Source organism: Salmo salar, chromosome 20, assembly GCF_965601325.2.
Source record: "Salmo salar chromosome 20, fSalSal1, whole genome shotgun sequence".
In the NCBI taxonomy this organism is placed as follows: domain Eukaryota; kingdom Metazoa; phylum Chordata; class Actinopteri; order Salmoniformes; family Salmonidae; genus Salmo; species Salmo salar.
The window spans coordinates 67,283,307-67,309,299 of NC_138310.1; the positions used below are offsets into that span (position 1 = coordinate 67,283,307).

At 43.2% G+C, this 25,993-nt stretch overlaps 1 protein-coding gene across 4 annotated transcripts; it reads right to left on the reverse strand.

Moving 5' to 3' along the window:
- Positions 1 to 258: 258 nt before the first annotated feature.
- Positions 259 to 25,845, reverse strand: LOC106581108 (clathrin heavy chain 1). 4 transcript variants are annotated; one of them, XM_082966682.1, is made up of 33 exons: positions 25,336 to 25,845; positions 24,203 to 24,410; positions 16,056 to 16,324; positions 15,602 to 15,763; positions 15,361 to 15,474; positions 15,066 to 15,239; positions 13,940 to 14,137; positions 13,567 to 13,767; positions 13,173 to 13,325; positions 12,904 to 13,026; positions 12,603 to 12,740; positions 12,274 to 12,438; positions 11,901 to 12,081; positions 11,603 to 11,766; positions 11,335 to 11,460; positions 11,098 to 11,240; positions 10,670 to 10,904; positions 10,432 to 10,554; positions 10,075 to 10,220; positions 9,740 to 9,923; positions 9,401 to 9,593; positions 8,980 to 9,137; positions 8,569 to 8,841; positions 8,233 to 8,400; positions 7,888 to 8,037; positions 7,560 to 7,691; positions 7,336 to 7,446; positions 6,991 to 7,161; positions 6,568 to 6,789; positions 5,845 to 5,865; positions 1,898 to 1,935; positions 1,738 to 1,813; positions 259 to 1,561 (listed from the first exon to the last, which is right to left on the reverse strand). In XM_082966682.1, the coding sequence occupies exons 1-32, from the start codon at positions 25,375 to 25,377 to the stop codon at positions 1,783 to 1,785; spliced, it is 4,917 nt and encodes a 1,638-aa protein (XP_082822808.1). In that variant the 5' UTR covers positions 25,378 to 25,845; the 3' UTR covers positions 259 to 1,561; positions 1,738 to 1,782. The 4 variants fall into 4 exon arrangements, with proteins under 4 accessions (XP_082822808.1, XP_082822809.1, XP_014018329.1 ...); XM_082966683.1 differs by lacking the exon at positions 5,845 to 5,865; XM_014162854.3 differs by lacking the exon at positions 1,898 to 1,935 and having other exon boundaries at positions 25,336 to 25,844.
- Positions 25,846 to 25,993: the final 148 nt, after the last annotated feature.

The window sequence follows — 25,993 nt, forward strand, 5'->3', positions numbered from 1 at the left end:
ACTTAAAAAGTGATTATGTGAAAACGTAAATTCTATTATGACATGTTTTCTTTGTAGGATAAAATAATTTGACTGTGCGTAACAGCTTCCAGTCATACAGGGACCAATATTTTATCTACAGGATAGACTTTAGTCTTTTATATTTCTCTTCCAGCATGTTTTTTTATGAAAATGTTTTATTGTTAATATAATAGAAAGGAATGTTCCGAGATTAGGATGATACTTTACACACACAGCTCGAAGCACTTTGGGAATACATCAAGGTCAATACAGGCTTTTATTTCAGACCATTCTTGACAAAGAACTGTATGCTGTAGTACTGAACTAATTCTTCATAATAACCATTGAAATACATAACCTACAGGAGTGTTACTGATCTAAACAAGTTGACATTAGGACACCAAAGGAGAACGGCCCTGTCCTCCAATTCCTCCATTTGTTCTCAGAGCCAATCGCACTGACCGAACCAAACGGGACAGGGCCGTGGAGGACAACGAGCAGGATCTCCACTTTTTTAAAACGATCGTTCTTCTGTACACACAAAAATATGGTGACCTAGAACACCACAACACCTGGCATACACAGACCTCAGCACAAGGAGGGTGGTGAGTAAATACAAACGTGTGGGTCTGAAGAGTCAGCCTTCGATCCCCCTGCACATACACAGACACAGTCTCACACACAAGCACTGTACACAGCACAACAGAAGGTCACCTAGATTAAAACACACGGAGCCAACAAAGGAGGACTAACATCTACTGGGGTTGACTGGAGAGCCAGTATAGAACAAGGGGGATTAAAATTCTTATTTAGATCACACACACATTCACACTCAGATACATACGTCCGTACGCATTTAAAACTTAAAAGCTACACGCCTGTGCAGAATATACTATCGTTACTTAGTGTTGAAGTGGCAATATATGTTCAAATATTATATGTAACCTTTTTTCAGAATATACAATAATGAAATGCATTATACAGACAGACGAATAGACAATGTAAGCTGTTCACACGTTCAGTACATCAAAATTAAGAGTTTCTATATTAGTTTCTTCTCACGACAGAGTGCAAATTAGATGCTTCTCCAACTACTTCAAAAAAAGTTAATTGCTTCTTTCTCAAGTCCACTTACATACATAACCCCATAAAAAAAAACTATTACACAAAAATCATAATTAAAAGTAAGTGTTATTAAGTAGTCAAATATGGAATGTGAAAAAGAAAAAAAAAAGTGGTCAAATATCTGTTCAAAACAATACAAATAAAAGTCCATTGCAGTTTTTAAAGGAGAACATAATACAAATAATTTAAAAGAGCGCAGGTTTTCTTTTTGTTTGTATCCTCTATTGTGAGCATGGTAAGCTGGTGAGGAACACAAGGAGAGACAAACAGGTGACTAAGGGGTCAGGGGTGGTGGGCGTTCACATGCCATAGCCAAAGCCAGGCTGGGGAGGCTGGCTGTAGCCGGTGGGTGCTGCTGGGTAGCTGTAGCCTCCATAGCCAGGCTGGGGGGGCACAGCCTGACCAGGGCCTGAAGTGAGCATGAGCTGGGGCGTGCCTGCAACACAAACACGGAGGACACTAGCATGAGCTTCGTGACAAGATTACTAATATACAAACACACTGCAAAGGGTTAACACCGCCCAGGTGCTAAAACTTCAAAGCATTATAGACCCCCTTTAACATATTCAACCAATAGAGCGGCAGGGTTATGTAGAGGTCAGGCCACCGTACCATAAACAATGGGCTGGGACTCTGTGTTCTGCTCCTCCTGTTTCCTCAGGGACTCGGAGGCGTCAAGCTTGTCGACCTGAGAGGCAGGAAGAAAGGTGAGCATGTTAACCACAGACACAACCAGCAAGGGGAGCTCTAATGAGATGCCATTATAACTGACCTCTGGGTTATTTCACTGGCTGGCCGATGGGACCATTCCTGACAGGCAGAGATGAATAAAGTCAAGATTAAAAAAAAAAAAAAACAGGCCACAAGAGGCAGGCCATGCTACGGTGTGTGGGAGGGTTTTTTAGTCAGGCACTGTTACTAGTGGCTACTGGCGATACTAGCTACCAAGCTTGACCACGACAGCCCAGCATTAGGGTTGTAAAGGAGTCTAATTTCAGATTAGATACACACAACTAAGCCTAAACAAAACACTAATATATACAGTACCAGTCGAAAGTTGACACCTAATCATTTAAAAGGTTTTTATTTTTACTATTTTCTACATTGTAGAATAATAGTGAAGAAATCAAAACTAATGAAATAACACATATGGAATCATGTAGTAACCAAAACAAGTGTTAGAAGAATCTCAAATATAAAATATATTTGGATTTGTTTAAGTAGCCACCCTTTGCCTTGATGACGGCTTTGCACAGTCTTGGCATTTTCTCACCCAGCTTCACCTGGAATGCTTTATCAACAGTCTTAAAGGAGTTCCCACATATGCTGAGCACTTGTTGGCTGCTTTTCCTTCACTCTGCGGTCCAACTCATCCCAAACCATGTCAATTTGGTTGAGGTCAGGTGATTGTGGATGCCAGGTCATCTAATGCAGCACCATCACTCTCCTTGGTCAAATAGCCCTTACCATGGCCTGGAGGTGTGTTTTGGGTCATTGTCCTGTTGAAAAACAAATGATAGTCCCACTAAGTGTAAACCAGATGGGATGGCGTATCGCTGCAGAATGCTGTGGTAGCCATGCTGGTTAAGTGTGCCTTGAATTCTAAATAAATCACAGACCAGCAAAGCACCATCACACCTCCTCCTCCATGCTTCACAGTGGGACCCACACATGCAGAGATCATCTGTTCACCTACTCTGCGTCTCACAAATTTGGATTCCAGACCAATGGACAGATTTCCACCGGTCTAATGTCCATTGCTCGTGTTTCTTGGCCCAAGCAAGTCTTCTTACTGGTGTCCTTTAGTAGTGGTTTCTTTGCAGCAATTCGACCATGAAGGCCTGATTCACGCAGTCTCAACTGAACAGTTGATGTTGAGATGGGTCTATTTCTTGAACTATGAAGCATTTATTTGGGCTGCAATCTGGGGTGCAGTTAACTCTAAATGAACTTATCCTCTGCAGCAGAGGTAACTCTGGGTCTTCCACTCCTGTGGAGGTCCCCGTGAGAGCCAGTTTCATCATAGCGCTTGAGGATTTTTGTGACTGCACTTGAAGAAACTTTCAAAGTTCCAGAAATTTTCCATATTGACTGTACGGGGGAAGAAAAAAAATATGTATGTATTCACTACTGTATGTCGCTCTGGATAAGAGCGTCTGCTAAAATGTAAATGTAAAAAATAATGGACTGTCATTTTTCTTTGCTTATTTGAGCTGTTCTTGCCATAATATGGACTTGGCCTTTTACCAAATAGGGGGCCATCTTCTGTATACCCCCCTACCATGTCACAACAACTGATTGGCTATAACGCATTAAGAAGGAAAGAAATTGCACAAATTAACTTTTATCAAGGCACACCTGTTAATTGAAATGCATTCCAGGTGACTACCTCATGAAGCAAAAGCTGAGAGAATGCAAAGCTGTCATCAAGGCAAAGTGTGGCTACTTTGAAGAATCTCAAATATATTTAGATTTGTTTAACACATTTTTGGTTACTACAAGATTCCATATGTGTTATTTCATTGTAGAATAGTTGTGAAAACATCAACTAAGTAGAAAATAGTAAAAATAAAATAAACCCCTTGAATGAGTAGGTGTCCAAACTTTTGACTGGCACTGTATACATACACACAGTGCCTTCGGAAAGTATTCAGACCCCTTGACTTTTTCCACGCTGTTACGTCACAACTCTATTCTAAAATTGATTAAATAAATTAAAATAAATTAACAAAAATGTAAAAGAAATCCTGTTTTTGCTTTGTTGTTATCTGGTATTCTGTGTAGATTAATGGGGGGGGGACTATTTAATCAATTTTAGGATAAGGCTGAATCCTAACAAAATGTGGAAAATGTCAAGGGGTCTGTATACTTTCCGACGGCACTGTAAATATTAAATAATTAAAAATGATCCCACCATCCAGCCACCAGATGCATCTATTTCCATGTGTTTGGACAGTATGTAGAGAACCAAACCCATTTCAACAGCTCTAATATGGGCCAACATCACAGAAATCTAACTACCAGGGATTACAAGCACTATCACATTGCTAACACCAACAACAAAAACATTCCCTACCATGAAGTTGAACAAACAGATTCAATGAATCAACTGGAAACCACAATGATAATAAAAAGTTCTAAATGGAAAGATTATATTTATATTAAAATTGTCAATAACCAGCAAATAAGGGAAATCTTAATCATGTTGGTCTGCTTGGTTAGTTGTTAAGCAGCTTAGAGCAGGAATTGTAAAAGAAAAGGCAAGACTGACAATTCACAGGTTCAAGCAAGCAGCATCTTGAATAAGAGACATACACAACCTCTGCATCCTGAAACTTCACAAGATCACTTCAACAAAACCATGATAAGTCATCTATGAATATACTTCTGTCCTGTCAGATCACAACGTAGGGTTCAGTTCTCTACATACTTGCCTTCTGGCAAAACAGTCAGTACATTGTTTAAAGATACAGGTAAACAGGCTGTAGGTTCATTGAAGGGGAAAGAGACATGCTGAAGCGGCAGTTAGATCATTTCTGTTTAGAAGAGTGCATGAAAAAGGCAGTGTGCCACAGTGGAGGGAGTGAGAGGATGGAGGGATGGTTTGTACAGCCAGTCAAGGCATCCAGAAGCAGGCACAGCCAACAACAATGTCTCCAAGCCTGTCCAAAAATGCTGCTTATGCTATGGGAGGGGGAAACGCATGCTTGCCCCGAATACAATATAAGTATGCTACACGCGTTCTACACACTATGTACACACAGTACCCCACTTGTCATTGAACAGACCACACTTTACAGTTCTGGAGTAGCAAAGACACTACAACTAATATAACAAATAAAAGGAACACAAATATAATAAAATGAAAAAAACATCTACATACACGTCACAATTTGTTGAGGATATTTACATCTAAAACTTGGCATTTTTTTACTTTGAGAGTTAATTCTGTAAACCGTTACATAAGAGGGTACTCCATACACAATGTGTTCTATTCTCCCACTTTGCAGCTGTCTCCAGCTGTGCATAGCCCAAATGAGGCTACATTACTTCCCTATAAAGAACAAAATTGAACAATGTTGGCCCTAAGCGCTGGTCAGACCACATTCAATGTGGTCCCAGGGCTGTTTCAGCATTCATTTCAGTACACATCAAACCCCAGTACTCTACCAAAGTTGACCCCTAAATGGCAAGTGGTAGAGATTATCACAGCCTCAAGCCAACAGCAGACTGCAGATCAGTGATATTACAGACAGTGGTAGTTTTTCATTAGTATCTACAGGTCTAAGGGAGAGTAGTCTGACTACAGTAGGTTATCCAGAGTAGAGCTCTCCTTTCCTGCTCCTGGACAGTTACTGAGTTTGCTGGTTTATGTGGGCAGCCTCAATGGAACGGAACTAAACATCCCTCTGTTTGGGTGTTGCTGGGGTGAATGAGTTCCTGAATCCTGATTGGTCAGTCACTGATTCAACCCTGGAACAAAGAGCAATAGCTAATAGAGCCATCCCAAACCCCAGCATGCCCAGCAGCTCCCCAGAGGCAGGGTGGGAGAGCCCCACTCCAGACCATTCTGGGTCTAGTCAAGGTGTGGAGAGTGGAGTCAAAAGCAGCAGTGACATGGGGAGGGGACAGACTCATGCAGTTTCCTCTAGTTTCACTCCTCCAAACTACAGACTACAGAGGGTCAAAAAGAATGACTGGAAATGGCTGGACTTTCACCTTTTCCTTAATCGCATCAACCTGAAAGGGAATTCAGAGAGGCAACTTAAGGAGAAAAACAAAACACTCTCTCCCAACAGAGAGAACAAACAAACGTGGAATCAGAGAAGAAAAAAAAACAAAAAAAAAAGTGAGAGATGGAAATAAGCCACTTTTGATACAAATGTGGTACTTTTAAGTTAGATATTTTATATCAGCAGACCTGTTTTTAAAATATCATTATAGTAAGCATCATACAACATGCATAATTTTGTACAATTGGTCTACGTAGTGGTCTGTCCTCAATTCCAGCAGACTATAGCCTATACTACCATTATGTTCTACCACAAGAAGTGATATTTCTTGCCATATGACAAATATATGTGGCATGGAAGAATACTAAGTAGTATGAATCTCCTGACGTTAACATTTGTATGGAAAAGTAGCAGAGATGAAAACCCAAATCAAAACAGAACACATGATTACCGGTCACATGATCGAGAGAAACGGAACAGGATGTGATCGGCTGAAGTTGTGGTTGTTTACAAGATCCTAAAAGGTGACCTCCTCAAAAAGGTAAATTGGTACATTAAAAACATCACCTGACAACAAATTGCCTCATGTTAACAGTACCTACTTTTCACTGTAGACACTGATAACTTAGGCACAAAAACCCTTACCAGACTCTATATAAAATACCCTATGGGGTGAACTGCCATCCGAGGCATGGCCAACCTAACCCACCTTGGAGAGGTACTCCCTCATGACCTGGATGAAATAGGGCATGGAGAAGTCCATGATGTTGTGCCTCCAGGCCGTCTCCAGTACCACGTCAGGCCTCAGCAGGTCATAGCAGGTGAAGAGGCAGGCGGCAAAGCACTCCTTCTTATCCTCCTCCAGGAACCAGGCCAACAACTCCTCAGCCAGCTCCACGTCTTTCGACTCAGACGCATACTGCATGGCGTCCTACACACAAAACACCACAGACATACATATCAAAACAGGGGAGACATGGGGAAAGAATTCAGACAGTGACATATCTAAAAGCAATGTTATGATCCACACATTTTACAAAAAACAGCAGCAGCATGGGTATGTGTGAGCTGATGATCACTGGTCTTTAGACAAAATATTAGTATTTGATATAAAGTTGAGGAGAAGCTGGACCTTGTAGAGTTTGTCCTTCTTGCAGAGTTCCACGCTCTGCTTCCAGCGGTTGTTGCCTTTGAAGAGGTAGGCAGCGATCCTCCTGAACTCAATCAGCTCGTGCTTCTCCAGGCCCTGGGCAAGGGTGATGTTGTCAAAGTTGTCGTAGGCATCGATGGAGGCACGCAGGGCCTGGACAGGACAGAGGAGTAACAACAAGAGAGAAAGTCATTTCTGCATGACAGAAAATGAATGCACTTTCTTTCAACAACGGAACTTTCTCTTTTCACAATGGTAATTTCAGTTTTCACAGATTATTTTCTCCAAAGTATGCAAAACTAAGCTTATGTTACAAGATCTTAGTACCGCATAGTCTTCCTCTGTGATGAAGAGGTTGTTAAGTGCTTCGTTGACACCCTTGTTGTTGTGGTTCTGCACTGACCGCAGGTACGGCTTGACCAGTGACAGCTGCTTGGTCTGGAGGTGGACAGAGAAAAGTCCAGTCAGTGGACAGTCAAGCAGGTCATTCTGAATGCCAAAGATTGACATACAAGAAGCTATCAAGTATGGACAGAGTAGCATCCTAGTACCTTCATGAAGAAGTTGACTGCGCGGGTGTGGTCGAGTCGTGGTGACAGCACTATGAGCAGGTCGTTCAGTAACAATGGTTTGAACTCCAGGTAGAACTGGATAGCCTTGTAGTATAACTCCACATTAGCCACCTGAAATCACAAAGCCTCATACAATTAGCTGCAGGATGTGGATATCTAGTCAGTGACAAATACTTGGCCTAATACAATGACCAAGGAATACATCATGACAACTTGTCCTTGAATGACCAATACGAAATGTTTGCAAATCTAAAACATGACATGCAGTCAATGCTGAGCTTGTGTGTTGTTGCAGTCAGTCAGTTACCTTGGTGACAATGTCTTTGAACTGTCCCTCCTTCCAGGCGTCTGAGGGGTGGCTCATCATGGTGAGGATGGCGTTGTCAAACTCCTCATACTTGTCATAGAGGAAGACCAGCTCCGCCCACAGGTGGGCCTGCTCTGCAGCCCTCAGGACCTGCAGATACAATCACACACATTAACATTATCTACACCCACCCCAAAACAGCACACAAAGATACAATCACTAAATCACACACATTGCTGCATTCAAATAACATATGAACAAATATGAAAATATAAAGACTATGCAGATCATTTCAATCTGCTTGCATATAGACATCTATCTCGTAGCGTTCTTCCTCTCTCTTACCTTTGGAATGTTGACTCTGGACCAGAAGAGCTCCAGGTGCTCCCTCATCTTCTGGGGTTTGAACTTGGAGTAGAGGATGGCCAGCTCGGTGAACATGCCCATGTGAGCCCGCTCCAGGCCCAGGGCTGCCTCCAGCATGGTGATCAGCTCCTCAAAGTAAGCACGGTCCTGGAGATAAACACAACCATGGCATCTTCAATCAACACAGGACCATTAAAAACACATTTATCACATGCTATGGTACGATTTGGTAAATGATTTTCTTTAACTCTGGCCAGGATAAGGCAATTGCTATGAGAGTGAATATTGGTAGTAATTGAACCAAATGGGCCTTACCTGGTAGTAGTTGATGAGCTCCTCCAGTTCATCAGCATGGACAACTATGTGCAGGCCACACATCTGGGCCAGGCGGAACTCGTTTCCATCCACACAGGCAAAGCACACCTCTTTCCAGGTGCGGGTGCTGTTGGCTTTGCGGGCTCCATCCACGGCGGCCTGGTACTCTCCCAGGTGGACCAGGGTGGACGCTAGCCGCCCGAAATTGGACACGTTGTTGTAGAGCAGCTTGGCCGCATCATACATCCTCTCATCATAACACCTGTCACCCACCTGGAATAGAGAAATACTTCATAAGAAAAGGTATGATACTGGCCAGCAGTGATGGAGAAGGATGTGTCAGGTAAACCTGTGTGGGGGTATGCCGGTGTGTGTATGCGCCAGTATGTGTATTTTGTGTTGGTAGAGTACCTGTTGGATGTGGGCATTGTTGGGTCCATTGATGAACTCCTCCAGCTCAGCCAGGCGGTTGGTCTTGGCCAGGGCGAAGATGAGCTCTGTCTCCACGTAGGACTCACGGGACTTCTTACGGGCCATCTGAAGGAACTTCACCAGGTCCTCCCAGTTACCTGAGGATGGTAGAGGAACATTTAGATTTACTTCACTAAACCCTTTTCTCCTAGCCTGGTTTCTGCAACTTTGAGATTGCAAAAAGTCCAGTCTCTTTGGAATATGACACAAGGAGTGGAATGTTAGAGACTGGTGCCCAGACTACTTTCCCCCCAAATTGGATGCAAGTGAATACCTTCACCTCCAATAACAAGCCTACATTGAAAAACCCTAATGTTGGTTGTATGCTGGACAATACGTAGATCATTTTCTTGTCTCTTACCACTCTGGGCTGCAGCCTGGCCCACCTCCATGTAGGCAGAGGGGTCATCAGCCTTGATGTAGGAATCGATGGCCTCCTTCACCAGACCCTTCTGCAGCTGAGCCTTGGCCAGCTGGCTCCACACCGGAGGCTCGTTGCAGCGTTCAGCAAATTCGTAGGCCCGGTCCAGGTTCCCAATGTGCTCAATCAGAACCTAAAAACACAGAAAGAACTTTTGTCAAGTTTACCTCTTAATCCATAGAATTCAGACAGAAAGGTAGCATTGCCCACAACGGGAATTGAACAAGCAACATTTTGGTCAATGGTCCATTTGCCAGAGCAAAAGACTCAACCGCTGACCTGCACGGCGGATGTGTTGACGTCAAACTTCCTGAAGATGGCGAAGGCCTCCTCGAAGAGCTCGTTACTGATGGCGATGTTAGCGATGTCGGGGGCGTCGTAGTTGTCTAGGCGGTTGATGTACTCCATCACACGGGTACGGTCCGCTTTGATGGCTGTCAGGATCAGCAGGTTCTGCAGGTTTCTGAATAAAAACACAGATGAACTCTCCTCAGCATGGCAAACTAAAACAAGTTTAAAGTTCCAAACAAGTCTGGTATTGAAAGAGCAGACACACAATGGACAGCTCAGTCTGCCAGTGAGCACAGGTAGTAGAGCTTCAGTAGCCCTAGTACCTGTGTTCACTGAAGACCGAGTTATCCAGAACGATCTTCTCCAGCAGCTCAATGAGTTCGTTGGGGAGGTCTGCAGTCATGAAGGCCTTGACTGTGACTGACACCTCCTCTGGGTCCTGTGTCTCAGACAGGGCTGTCTGAACAACCTGAAAGAAAGATAAACAAACATCATTCATTATTCCAGAATGGAGAGAACAGTCACCATTCTGCAAACTTATAGTCAACAAGTCACAAATAATTTAACCATCGTGAGAAATATAAGCAACGTTTAGGTGGGACATCACAGCACATTTTGGGCCATGGTTTTAGTGAGGATGATGAGGTTTGCGTTTCAAACAGGCAGGAACAGGTCCATACCTGGTCGATGAGGGGTCTTCTGAACGGGTTACTCTCCAGCAGCACGCTGGCCCACAGCTCAGGGTCTTTACGGCGAACCAGGTAGCGAGACAGACTCTTGAACAGAGAGTTCTCATTGCACACCTGTACAGGAAATGTAAGATGATCAGTATTTGAGGGAAAACATACGCAAACAGTGTAAAATTAACATTTCAATGTATTAGTCAAGTGAAAATGTAATTCTTATTTCCCCACTCACATTAATGAGCTCCTGGTCACACTGTCCTCTCTCGTAGGCCACGCAGGCCAGGTGGGGGTCCCTCTTCTCACAGTACTTGCCCACCACACGGCTGTCGTAGAAGGTGTTCTCACGCAGGAAGCGCTCAGGGTTGTTGTTGCTGTCGATGTAGATCTTGGCCAGGGCATTGTGGGTAGCTGGCTCCTCACAGCCCTCATGGATACGGGCCTCCAGCCAAGGCAGGAGCAGCTTCAGTCTGGAGCCAACAAATATATACACATCTTCAAGTTTCAGGCGCTCATAAACTAGATATATTTACACTTAAGTTGGTCAAACAGCACCCCTTCATCCTACTTTCTCTTTCAGAAGTAATGTCACAATTAAATGCACTACAGCATAAAGCCAGTCTGGGCTGAGACATAACCTCTCCCGGTCCCCATGCTCCTTACCTGTTCCTCTTCTCCACCTCAGCCACTAGTTCATCCGTGGAGAACTGTCCTTTCACCACCAGGATCAGGTTCTTAATCACATCCTCAGCACAGTCCACATCCAGCAGCCCTCCAATCACCACCGGCAGACGGCTGGGGTTCACCTGACACACAAACACAAATTCACATATCGTACAATGGTGTATGTGTGTATTAAAAAAAAGAAGCCGTTACGCAGGTTAATATGAGTTTATGTACCTTCTGCACATAGATCTCAATGTATTTCTGCAGGGTGTTGCGGTACAGGTAGAGGACCAGGTCGTGGACAAAGTCAAAGCGGTCACACACGATGATCAGGGGGAGCTGGTCAGTCAGCTTAGCTTCCTGTGAAGAGAAGAAAGATTGATATCAGCTCACAGAATCAAACTAACAGCTAGACTTGGCTTTCAGGGTAATTAAACAAATAAAGACTGAAGTAAGCTGAACTGTGATGTCATGCTACAGTATGCCTACTTTTCTCCCTTACCTTGAGGAAATTCTTGACTCGTTCGGGGTCGTAGCAGTTGCTCTCTCTGCAGATCCTCTCCACCTCTTTGATCTGTCCCGTCTTACAGGCGGCCTGGATGTACTTGAAGTGGACCTCTGGGTCCTGGCTGAAATTAACGATGGAACCCAGGAAGTAGAACAGACCTGGAATGAATAGAGACAGAACTTAGTCCCCATAGATAGAGAGGTAGGATGTGGTTGTTGAGACAGTCATGAGCATGTTCCATGCAGGTGAGGACAAGGCTAGGTGGTTTGCATCAGGTGTATGGCCTGCTTACCTTCAAAGCTCTTGAAGGACTCAAAGAGCTCAGTGAGAGAGTTGGTGGAGAGCTGCTCATGGTACTTAGAGGCCACCTGGACACAGATCTGCAGGTTCTGACGGATGTTGGCAGACAGCATGGCCCGAAGACACTCTAGAGAGTCCTCCACTGACAGGGAGCCAAAGAAGTTCACCAGCCACTGCAGGACAGAGTCAATACACATACAGAGTGTGCACAGACAGGAGAAATACCAGTATGCACACATTAGTCGATAAAGGTTATGTTTATTAAGAGCAAAACACAGCAAGTACACACTGTTCTCCAAGACCATGAACACTCCTGGACATTCTATTCCATGCAGTGTGTGGTTGTGTTAGATAGTGTCCTATACCTCAGGGTTGAGCAGGTGTGTGTGCACCACAGCCCGTTTGATATCGTACAGGTCGGTGTAATGCTCCAGAGCCCTCTGCAGCAGGCCAGCCTTCTCACACAGCTGGGCAACGTGGGCACGGTCGTAGTGGGTGAACATCTGGTTGCCCAGGATGGCATCGGCCACCTGAAGCAGAAAAAAACCATACATGAATTTAAAATCCATGACATCATGAGTCAGTGGAAGAGAAGCAAATAAGAGTGTGGCACTAAAATAAAATTAAATTAAAAAAAACATACAATTGCTGTGTAAGTGTTGGGTCTGTATGGGATGGGGTGTGATGTGTGTACCTGTGGAGCGTGGACCAGATTCATCTCCAGCAGGCGTGTCTGCAGAGGCCCCTCAGCAGGCCTGTTGTTCTTCAGGGCGTCCAGGAGGAAGGAGGTACACTGCTGGATCAGGTTATACTCCATAAACACGTCAACGATCTGAACAGGGAGACAGACAATACATCAGCTACCACACATCAATCATGTTACTGTATACAGCACCTCACAGCGCAGCACTGAACAAGGTTTTTTTCCTTCAGAAAATGTAAGGGAAATAGGACGATAAAAGGGTTGAGGTGGTGAAGACGTTTGGCCATCTGACCTGTGTGATGTCGGCCAGTGGCTCCTCGTCCTGCACCAGCATCTGGGAGAACTGCAGGCCTTGTTCTGGACTGATCCTCATCACATTCCTTAGCAGGAACATCCAGTCTGGAGTGTAGCCCACCTAGAAGGGAAATAAGGAAAAACACATCCGTTATTTAAAAACTGAATACAATCTAATTTGACCATATTAAACAATTCCATTTTGTGTCAAGTCAAATATTATATTGGAAAGGACTTGTCGATAGAAATACAAACACCACAACTAACCTTTTTGGCGTACAGGACAATTTTCTGGAACTGTCCGGTCTCAGCGAAACACTGAATGACCTTGTTGGGCACGTTGGCCCTGAGGTAGACGCTGAGGGCCAGAGTGGGGTCCACTGACTTCACCAGGTCCCCCAGCTCCTCTGAACACTCCAGCTGCAAAAAAGACATGCAATTTTCATTCACACATTACAAGCTGTAAATCCCTAACCAACACTGTCTCAAATAAAGTCCTAACCAGCCCAATAGTTATAGGGATATTTGATTAGAGCACTGCTATATGTTGAGCAATACATAATTGGAACATAAAACTGTTAAGCTCAACGTTGAACATCCAAACTCAACACTAAGAGACAACTATAGTCTCAGTTTATTATGATAACTATAGTTTCCTTGCCTTGTCCTCTTTGAGCCATTTCTCCAGCAGCTGCTTGCGTCCCTGCTGTAGGACGGGCCTGCACAGCTCCAGAGACTCAAACTTGTTGAGCTGGCCCTGGTCCAGCAGGATGCCAAAGTACTGCAGCAGTGGAGAGGTCTGGCCCGGCTGGGCCGGCACACTCTGGAACTTACGGATGGTGTCCGGGGTACGCAGGATACCCTGGGGAGGAGGAGGAAAGGAGCGTTTTGACTTTCAAAAAATGTGAACATGATACATAGAAGACCGTAGTAGTAGAAACCTTATTATACACAAGACAGCTGAAATATCATCCAAAAAACATTTACCAGATCATGATTTTCATTGCTTGGGCATTTTGGTGCATTGGCAGTACCTTGGGAGCGTTGGCGGCCACCTTGGCAGCCTCAGAGTAGTTCCCTGCAGCGAACAGGGTGTTGAACTTTCTGGCGAACAGCTCCTCGGCCCCAGCCAGGTTGTTGCGCACGGCCATGCGCAGGGCCAGGTCTGGGTTCTGGAGCACGTTGGTGATGTAGGGGATGATGTTCTCCTCCTCCACACACACTGACAACACCTGGACAAACACATTAACACACAGACAGGGTTAGAGAGCCCACTCCTATACAGACATGAAAATATGTGTACTATTACATTCGTTTATACGTACTGACAAATGTAACAAAACCGTTATATAATTCCTTTGTTAAACGCACATATTTATTCAGAATTTAACTGAACGTGTAAAAAGAATGTTGCTAGACTAGAGAATAGCATTTTTGATTTAACTACACAGATAGACATCCCCATGGAGCAGTGTGTGTGTGTGTTACATTAAGATGTAAAGGAGCAGCAGACTGGAGGGTTAGAGAGCCAGGAGCTTTAAGGAGATTAGGACGCCTGGCAGGATCTCCAACTGTGTTTCACATGCTGCTCTCTGCTGGAGGTGCCGTTAGATAAGTATTAAACAAGGCTTCCCTCAGCCAAGGTCACCGACCGACCGACCGACACAGACAGACAGACGGCAGGGGCGGGGCGGCAGGTAGCCTAGTGGTTAGCGCGATAGACTAGTAACCGAAAGGTTGCAAGAACGAATCCTCGAGCTGACAAGGTAAAAATCTGTCGTTCTGCCCCTGAACAAGGCAGTTAACCCACTGTTCCTAGGCCGTCATTGAAAACAATAATTTGTTCTTAACTGACTTGCCTAGTTAAATTAAATAAAAATCGACAAAAGCACACTTCCACACAAACACACCCTGTTTTTCCACTGTCACATATATGGGACTCTCAAGTCATCATCACACAGGTACAGTATACAGTGTTTGTAAATTCTGAGGAGGAGAGCTGGAGCAGTAGGCTCTACAGACATGGATCAGCTTTCCATCCTCCTGAATATTTAATGGCTCTGTGCGTTTTGGACAGGAAACGCAAAGATCAGCCCATTGGCATCTGGTTACTCCTGATAAAAGGATTAAAACACTCCCATTTACCCAGTGGAGACTTACCTGTCCTTTCCTGTTGACTCCAATGATGCCAGCGGTTGGTTCATGTGGGGCTGTAACAAAGATGGTCTCCCCGCTGATCCGGTTCATGTAGATACAGGTGCCAGTCTCGAGGTCATACAGGTGGATGTAGCCATATTTGGTGATGAGAAAGACAACATCTTGCTTAGAGCTGATCTAGAGGACAGAGAGCAGGGACAAGGCTTCAGAAGCTGTATCATAACAGGTATTAATGCAGAGGGCCTGCATGACTGTACGGAACAGGTTTGAGTTCTTGTCTGTGAAGTGGTTCTAGTACCTGCATGGCTACAGGGAAGTCATTCTGGGCCTCAGGAGGGAAGAACACGTCCACTGCCTTCTTTGGAAACGGCTGATTGCCTGTTGGTGGGGTTCCCACTTCAATTATGTGTAACTAGAAAAGCAAAAACACATTCAGAGGGAAAAAAAAATATGAGACATCTCCCAGCTCATTTTTCTTTTTCCATTCCATTCCAGCCCTCCCTGAGTACTCCATGTCCATGCTGAGTGGAGATTCCTACCTTTCCTCCAGCTTGCCCTCGGACAGCAAAGCAGAACAGTGTCGATTCCTCTGTGTTACCCTCCATTTTGAACTGGGCGAAGCCGGCGGCGTGGCCCTCAATGGGCTGGGACACCTTCCTGTCCACAGAGTACAGCTGCATGGCTCCCACCACACGGTTTTGCTGAAATGAAGGAATACACATACTGTACAAGAGCTTGTGCTACAGCAGTATTTTCCAGTGGTACATTAAGCCTTATCAGGGCACAACATTTCATAACTGTGCAAGCTTCAAAACAGCCAAAAAGCAAGTTATTAGCATCTATCAGGTCAGTGTATTGCTGTACATTAGTGTAGACACTCACACGGATTAACTTCTATGACAAACTCATTTAAAAAATAAAAACTCAAGTCACTTCAGGAGAATACAGCTAGCGTCAACCATAAATCCAATCTAATTCCCTCTATTTCAGTACCTGTGCTGAAATCCCAATGAGAAGCAGCCATTTCTGTTTGGCGTCAGTGCGGTAGTTGATGATTTGACAGCCTGCTAGGCTGGAGTGTCTGTCAAAGACTTTGACTGGCTGGGAGTCTCCCTCCATGCTCCAATGGTAGACGGCGTTGTCTGTGACCAGTGCTACAGTGTTGAGGGAGATCCACTTCCAGAAAGTGACGTCATCAGTCATGGTGTGAGCCTTCATCTTGCTCTTCATCTCAATGTTGAAAATCTGGAGGGTTTTTGCCGCTGAAAATTCACACATTAAAAGGTTTAGCAATATGATGATCTAACACCGTATCTCCACTAACTAATGTAAACTACTAACCACCACACACAAACAAACTAGAGGGGAAATGAAAATACTGTAATACCAAATTTCACTTGATTTAGAAATAGTGGTAGTCATGGTTTGGTGCGAGTGCCACCAAATGACCAAACAAAACAGCACTTGCAATGCAGAAAGCAAGACCACAACGACGGGCAACCAATAACGTGGTAAGATCTGCATTCAGGAAGGAAAAGATCCAATACAAAAAAAAGATAAAAGACATCACCAATCCACATGAGGCTAATAAACAGCAACCACTAGTGACTGGGTGAACTGATAACTTACAAACCAGTGCCTTCAGAAAGTTCATACTTCTTGACTTATTCCACATTTTGTTGTGTTACAACCTGGATTGAAAATGGGGTAAATAGATTTCTCACCCATCTACACACAATACCCCATAATGACAAAGGGAAAACAGGATATTTTGAAATGTTGCTAATTTATTGAAAATGACATACAGAAATATCTATTTTACATAAGTATTCACACCCGAGTCAATACTTTGTAGAATAACCTTTGGCAGTGATTAATTACAGCTTTGAGTTGTCTTGGGTATGTGCAATCAGCATTGCACATCTGGATTTTGAGATTCTCCCATTCCCTCAAGCACTGTTAAGTTAGATGGGGAGCAGTAGTGAACAGCAATCTTCAAGTCATTCCACAGATTTCCAATGGGATTCAAGTCTGAACATTCACATTCTTGTTCTGATGCCATTCCAGCGTTGCTTTGGTTGAATGCTTAGGGTCATTGTCCTGTTGAAACATAAATCTTGTCCCCAGTCTAAGGTCGTTTGCATTCTGAAGCAGATTCTCAGCAAGGATTTGCCTGTATTTGACTCCATTCATTGCTCCCTCCATCCTTACCAGTCTCACAGTCCCTGCCGCTGAAAAGCATCCCCATAGCATACTGCTGCCATCACCATGCCTCATGTAGGGATGGTGTTAGAAGGGTGATAAGCCTGGTTCTCCAGACATAGCTCTCTGCATTCAGGCCAAAGAGTTACATTTGTCATTAGACCAAAGAAATCTTTTGACTTACGCTCTTAGACTTTCACGTGCCTTTTTGCGAACTCCGGATGTGCGGTCATGTGCGTTTTTCTCAGGAGTGACTTCCGTCTGGCCACTCTCCAATAAAGCCAATATTGGTGTAGTGCTGTAGACACGGTTGTCCTTCTGGCAGCTTCTCCTATCTCAGTCAACGAACTCTATAGTTCTGTCAGTGGTCACTGGGTTCTAGATCACCTCCCTGACCAAGGTCCTTCTTGCACGGTTGCTTCATTTGGTCGAATGGCCAGCTCTATGCAGAGTCTGGGTAGTTCCATATTTTTTCCATTTGCCAATGATGGCGACCACTGTGCCCTTGGAAATGTTAAAAACACACTAGAAATGGTTTAATACCCTTCCCCAGACATATGCCTCATCACAACTCTATTGTGGAGATCTATTGACAAATCCTTGGACTTCACAGTATAGTTTCTGCTTTGACATGCACTGTTAACTATAGGATCTTATATTGAAAGGTGTTTCTTTCTAAATCATGTCAAACCAATTGAATTGTCCAAAAGGTGGACTACAATCAAATTGTAGTGATATCAAGGATGATCAAAGGAAACTGGATGCACCTGAGCTCAATTTGGAGTGTTATAGCAAAGGGGTGTGAATACTTGTATTTATTTTCAATAAATTTGCAAGCATTTCTAAAAACATGTTTTCACTATCATTATGGGGTATTGTGTGTAGATGGGTGAGATTTTTTGTAATCAATTTTGAATTCAGGCTGTAAAAACTAAATGTGGTATAGGTCAAGGGGTATGAATACTTTGAAGGAACTGTATAAGGTCCTTCTATTAATTACTAGTAAAAAGTCCTAATATTGTATGTGCCTAGTCATAGGTGAACTTCAAGGAGTTCAAGCAGCTCTACAGGATTCCTAACTGCAGTAAGTTCATCCTGAGATGAATTAAGGAGTTTGGGGTTGGGTCTGAATGCTGATTAACGCAAGACCACAAAACACAAACTGATGTGATGACGTACGAGAAGTGTCTTTGGATGCACTGACTGACAACCATTCCATTTCAGGCTTTCCAATCACTGGCTTATTATTGGAGCAAGGAAAGGGTTTCCTATTCATTAATTTCCTCTGTCCGTAGCCTATGAACCTGCTATTGTTTTCAAATTTCACCACTCAAAAGTCTATAGGCCTGCATTTCCTGTTGTGTAACGCTATACACCTGGACTACAAATCACAGAGCTACATTAAAAAAAATAAAACTAGCCCATCTAATGCAAAGAGAAATGACACATTGATCACTTACATTATACAATTGCAAGAAAAAGTATGTGACCCCTTTGGAATTACCTGGAATTCTGTTCTTCCTCTAAGTCAAAACAATAGACAGTGTGCTTAAACTAATAACACACTAATTGTATTTTTCTTGTCTATATTGAATACATCATTTAAACATTCAGTGTAGGTTGGAAAAAGTATGTGAACCCCTAGGCTAATGACTTCTCCAAAAGCTAATTGGTGTCAGGACTCCGCTAACCTGGAGTCCAATCAATGAGATGAGATTGGAGATGCTGGTTAGAACTGCCCTTCAATATAAAAAATAAAAAAAATGTGAGTTTGCTATTCACATGAAGAAATGCCCGATGTGAACCATGCATCAAACAAAAGAGATCAAAGAAGACCTAAGATTAAGAATTGTTGACTGGAATGAAGCTGGAAAGGGTTACAAAAGTATCTCTAAAAGCCTTGATGTTAATCAGTCCACGGTAAGACAAATTGTCAAGAAATGGAGAAAGTTCAGCACTGTTGCTAGTCTCCCTAGGAGTGGCCGTCCTGCAAAGATGACTGCAAGAGCACAGAGCGCAGAATGCTCAATGAGGTTAAGAAGAATACTGGAGTGTCAGCTAAAGACTTTAAAAAAATCTCTGGAACATGCCAACACATCTGTTGACGAGTCTACGATATGTAAAACACTAAACAAGAAAGGTGTTCATGGGAGGACACCACGGAAGAAGCCACTGCTGTCCAAAAAAACAAACATTGCTGCACATCTGAAGTTCGCAAAAGAGCACCTGAATGTTCAACAGCACTAGTGGCTAAATATTCTGTGGACTGATGAAACTAAAAAGTTGAGCTGTTTGGAAGGAAGGAACACACAACACTATGTGTAGAGAGAAAAAAAAGACAGCACACCAATATCAAAACCTCATCCCAACTGTAAAATATGGGGGAGGGAGCATAATGGGTTGGGGCTGCTTTGCTGCCTCATAGCCTGGACAGCTTGCTATCGTCGATGGAAAAATGAACGCCCGTGTTTATCAAGACATTTTGCAAGAGAATGTTAGGCCTGTCCAAAAGGTTGGAAAATTGAAGCTCAACAGAAGTTGGGTGATGCAACAGGACAACGACCCAAATCACAGAAGTAAATCAACAACAGAATGGCTTCAACAGAAGAAAATATGCCTTCTGGAGTGGCCCAGTCAGAGTCCTGACCTCAACCGGACAGAGATGCTGTGGCATGACCTCGAGAGCAGTTCACACCAGACATTCCAAGAATATTGCTGAACTGAAACAGTTTTGTAAAGAGGAATGGTCCAAAATTCCTCCTAACTGTTGTGCAGGTCTGATCCACAACTACAGAAAACGTTTGGTTGAGGTTATTGCTGCCAAAGGAGGGTCAACCAGTTACTAAATCCAAGGATTCACATACTTTTCCCACCCTGCACTGTGAATGTTTACACAGTGTCTTAAATAAAGACAAACTAATAACACACAAACAATGATACGATTTTAAGTTGACTGTATTTGTCCATTGTTGTGACTTAGATGAAGATTAGATCAAATTTTATGACCAATTTTTGCAGAAATCCCAGTAATTCCAAAGGGTTCACATACTTTTTCTTGCCACTGTATATACACAGTACCATTTCAAAAGTTTGTGCACACCTACTCATTCAAGGGTTTTTCTTATTTTCTACATTGGAGAAAAATAGTGAAGACATCAAAACTATGAAATAACACATAAGGAATCATGTAGTAATCAAAAAAAGTGTTAGCCACCCTTTGCCTTGATGACAGCTTTGTACTCTCAACCAGCTTCATGAGGTAGTCCCCTGGAATGCTTTTCCAACAGTCTTAAAGGAGTTCCCACATATGCTGAGCACTTGTTTGCTGCCTTTCCTTCGCTCTGCGGTCCAACTCATCCTAAAACCATTTCAATTGGTTTGTGGCCGGGTGATTGTGGAGTCCTGGTCATCTGATGCAGCACTCCATCACACTCCTTCTTGGTCAAATAGCCCTTACACAGCCTGGAGGTGCATTTTGGATCAATGTCCTGTTGAAAAACAAATGATAGTCCCCACCTGGTTTGCGCTTAGTGGATGGTATATTGCTGCCAAATGCAGTGGTAGCCATGCTGGTTAAGTGTGCCTTGAATTCTAAATAAGTCAATCACTGACAGTGTCACCAGCAAAGCACCCCCACACCTCCTCCTTCATGCTTCACAGTGGGAACCACACATGCGGAGAACATCCATTCACCTACTCTGCATCTCACAAAGACACGGCGGTTGGAACCAAAAATCTCACATTTTAACTCATCATACCTAAAAGGACAGATTTCCACTGGTCTAATGTCCATTGCTTGTGTTCCTTGGCCCAAGAAAGTCTTCTTATTTGCGTCCTTTAGTAGTGGATTCTTTCCAGCAATTTGACCATGAAGGCCTGATTCATGCAATCTCCTCTGAACAGTTGATGTTGAGAAGTGTCTGTTACATCAAGTCTGAAGCATTTATTTGGGCTGCAATCTGAGGTGTAGTTAATTGCCAATTTCTGAGGTTGGTAAGTCGAATGAACTTATCCTCTGCAGCAGAGTTAAGTCTGGGTCTTCCTTTCCTATGGTGGTCCTCATAAGAGCCAGTTTCATCATATCGCTTGATGGTTTTCGCGACTGCACTTGAACAAACTTTCAAAGTTCTTGACATTTTCCGGATTGACTGACCATGTCTTAAAGTAACGATGAACTGTCGTTTCTCTTTTCTTATTTGAGCTGTTCTTGCCATAAAATGGACTTGGTATTTTACCAAATAGTGCCATCTTCTGTATACCACCCCTACCGTGTCCCAACACGCATCAAGGAAAGAAATTCCACAAATTAAGGCATACCTATTAATTGAAATGCAATCCAGGTGACTACCCCATGAAGCTGGTTGAGAGAATGCCAAGAGTGTGCAAAGCTGTCATCAAGGCAAAGGGTGGCTACTTTGAAGAATCTCAAATATATTTTGATTTGTTTAACACTTTTTTGGTTACTACATGATTCCATGTGCCATTTCATCATTTTGATGTCTCCACAATTATTCTACAATGTAGAAAATAGTCAAAATAAGTTAAAACCCTGGAATAATTAGGTATGTCCAAACTTTTGACTGGTATGTACACACAAAAGTATGTGGCCATCCCTTCAATTAGTGAATTTGGCCATTTCAGCCACACCCGTTGCTGACAAGTGCATAAAATCAAGCACACAGACATGCAATCTCCGTAGACAAACATTGGCAGTAGAATGGCCTTACTTTAGAGCTCAGTGACTTTCAACGTGGCACCGTCATAGGATGCCGCCTTTCCAACAAGTCAGTTCGTAAAACTTCTGCCCTGCTATAGCTGCCCAGGTCAACTGTAAGTGCTGTTATCGTGAAATGGAAACGTCTATGAGCAAAAACTGCTCAGCCGTGAAGTGGTAGGCCACACAAGCTCACAGAACAGGACCGCCGAGTGCTGAAACACGTAGAACGTAAAAATCATCTGGTCTCAGCCACAACACTACCTACAGAGTTCCAAACTGCCTCTGGAAGCAACGTCAGCACAATAACTGTTCGTCGGGAGCTTCATGAAATGGGTGTCCATGGCTGAGCAGCCGCACACAAGCCTAAGATCACCATGTGCAATGACAAGCTTCTGCTGGAGTGGTGTAAAGCTTGCTGCCATTGGACTCTGGAGCAGTGGAAATGGGTTCTCTGGAGTGATGAATCACGCTTTACCATCTGGCAGTCCGACAGACAAATTTGGGTTTGGCTGATGCCAGGAGAATGCTACCTGCCCCAATGCATACTGCCAACTGTAATATTTGGTGGAGGAGGAATAATGGTCTGAGGCTGTTTTCATGGTTCGGGCTAAGCCCCTTAGAGCCAGTGAAGGGAAATCTTAACACTACAGCATAAGTCATTATCTACAATTCTGTGCTTCCAACTTTGTGGCAACAGTTTGGGGAAGGACCTTTCCTGTTTCAGCATGACAACGCCCCCGTGCACAAAGCGAAGTCCATACAGAAATGGTTTGTCGAAATCGGTGTGGAAGAACTTGACTGGCCTGCACAGAGCCCTGACCTCAACTCCATCTAACACCTTTGGGATGAATTGGAACGCCGACTGTGAGCCAGGCCTAATCGCCGAACATCAGTGTCCGACCTCACTAATGCTCTTGTAGCTGAATGGAAGCAAGTCCCCGCAGCAATGTTCCAACATCTAGTGGAAAGCCTTCCCAGAAGAGTGGAGGCTGTTATAGCAGCAAAGGGGGGACCAACTCAATATTAATTACCATTCTTTTTTAATAAGATGTTCGACGAGCAGGTGTCCACATACTTTTGGTCATTAGTGTATCTTGTCTGACAAGTGAACGATTAAAATAGAATACATTATAGAATACATAGTGTCAAATCAATATTAATCAAACACAAATATACAAATTAATTTGGCTACGATAGTCTAGTATTGAAATATTGCATTGCATATCTGATTTTCCTGAAGTTTAATCTGCAATCCACTTGGTCTCTGAAATGCAAGGTTCTTACACTGCAGCCCAGGATGCACTGACAAAAATCATGCAAACCATGACTATTTTGGCCTATAGTCCAAGACCAGCTCTCAAACTGGATATAGTCATAATAGGGGCATGAATAATACATTATCAAAAGTTATCACAAGGATCTTGCGTCAGAGGAATGTTTCACCGTCTCAGCCTGTGCATTAGCCTTGACCTCTACGCCATTGAGACAGTAGTGTGCAATATAAAAGGTGCACAAGGCATTCTCAGATGTTTTTACTTTAACCCTTTTTTCCTCAAACCTAGAGGTCTTGATGAACTCCCTTGAATTTCCCTATTCTGTTTGCCATTTACCCTATAGCCTCCTGTTCTTTAAATCAATCCCCTTGTGCTTCCATTCTACTTTCTAACACTCTTTCCTATGTAAACAGAACATATACAGTACTGGGCAGACATTCCAACACAGTGCAAACATGATTACAACTTCCACAACTCATGATATATAAAATCCAACTCACCGTCTGCAAACATATAAGAAAGCATTAAGAAACGAAAAGAGCAAAAACAAGCAAAAATAGAAAAAGCATTCATGATAGTATGACAATTTTATCAGTGTACAAAAGGGGTTCAATTGTTTCAAATGTAGACTATAAATTGCAACTCACAAGCAGTTTTACTGCTGATTTTTTAAAACAAAATAGAAATGGACAGGCCTGTATATGGTCATTAACAGGTGAAGGAGAATGTGACAGGCCTAGATCAATAACTTGCTGACAAACAAAATCGTACGTACACAAACTCCCTTTAATATTAGGACAGCAACACATAGGGAAATGATGGCCTACAGCAGTCAATAAAGTTGAAGTTAACCACTTAGTTTGGATGAATTAAGTTGTTAAAACCACAGCCTCTGTACATATTAGTTCAGTCAAAGGAAACAAGTCAGGCTCAGTGGAAGTCCTTACCTTTGAGGGCAATAACTTTGCTAGCAGGGTTCATGATGGCGCTATCTGCAGAGATGGGCCTACGGATGGGAGTGTTGGGGTCCGCCATATCAATGATGACAACCTGTGCCTGCTCGCCCACCTTCTCTCTTATACAGATGAACTTATCAGACTCCATAGTCAGGGTGCTGAATCCAATGTTAGCTGGGTTGATCCCCAGGTTCTGGAGCTAAAGGAAATTGAATTATTACATTGTTAGAAAGATTTTGATTGAAAAAAACAATTGCTAGTGTGACTGTGTAGCAGAGGTGGTTCAGTGAACTACACTTGCATGATGAGTGAGTGAGTGATCTTGTCTGAGACCTGAAAACGTGTTGGCTCCTATCCTGGAACTAATGCCAACACTTTAGATCAGTGGGCTAACAGACCTTAAGGCTCATGCACAGGTTAATGATCATTGCAGAGATTAAGATTTTATGTTGATGATAATTTGTACTGTAACTATCCATTTGTACTGATTCAAACCCATTACCCTTTTATCATCCTATGGCCATAGATATAGTTAACTACATCAAAAATAAATACATCAAAATAAATAATACTAACTAGCTAGGTATTGTAGATAGCTGTGTTGTTTTAACCATAGAACATCTGTTGTTTAAACCAACTTAGTTTACTGAACAACTGCCTCACTTGAATGTCAGGGTAGGGGTAATCTAAGATCAGTGTCACACTAGCAGAAATAGCTAAATGTATCCATCTGGCTGTTATTGAATGGACTGTCAAACAGAAACGTATCTATCTAGTTAAGTAGTTAGCCATTACTTAACATGACATATGTTTGAGTTAGCAGGCCAATTAAAATCTAAATAGCAGCTATCATATAAAAGCAGTTAACGTTACGTTTGATGGCAACCACAGAAAGTTGACGTTCACTGTGCTAGTCTTTTCGCTAGCTAGCTAGCTAGCATAATATGGCAACGGGGAGGAGAGGTCATTCATTTCGCTGCGGGTGTTGGACTGCCAGCTACAGTTAGCTTAGCTAGCTAACAGTTAGCGAAAATCGTCAAGCAGCCGATAAAGACCTGGAGGGATTTAGTGCGATAGTTACGATCCCTCGCCACGACTAGTATTTAGCAATATTGTTTTCATACCTGCAGGTGCTCCTGGAAGCGAATAGGTAGTATTTGAGCCATTGCGGTTTTCCTTTGCTTCTACGGAGTCCTGGAATTCTAGCTAAAAAGCTAGCTGGCTAGGTTAGCACCGTGCTAGCTACGACCTCCTCACTCACTGATTCGTAGTCAGACAGTGGATATTTACGTCCAAGCAAGCTGTTATTGGGAATATTTTCTAAATTGTGATTCCAAAATATTGTGTCAAGTGTAGCCGCCGGATGTTTATGCGTTTTCTCCACTGCCGGAATGGATGGATGGCAGTGTCTTAAACACTGATCTCAGTCCAAACCTGCAATGGCGGCGGAAACGGCTCAAAATCTGAGACGGAAGAGGAAGCAAGACATCCAACTGCCTAATTGTTTTTGTTCATATACAGTCAGTGAACTAAACCGATAAGACACAGCTGCTATCGCATTGAGAGCCACCCCCTTAAGCAAACCGGAACTGTGACATTTCTTTCGAAGGTAAATGGCCTGAGTTAGACGTCTTCATTTAGCCACCATCTTTGTCATAATGTTATCAATCCGGAAGCCGCTGAAGATATCTCTGGAAGGACAGACAAACCAATATTATCGTTCCACCTGTGATTTCATCTTTGGCTTTGACATGGAACAGTCTAAAACAAACCTTAATTTAT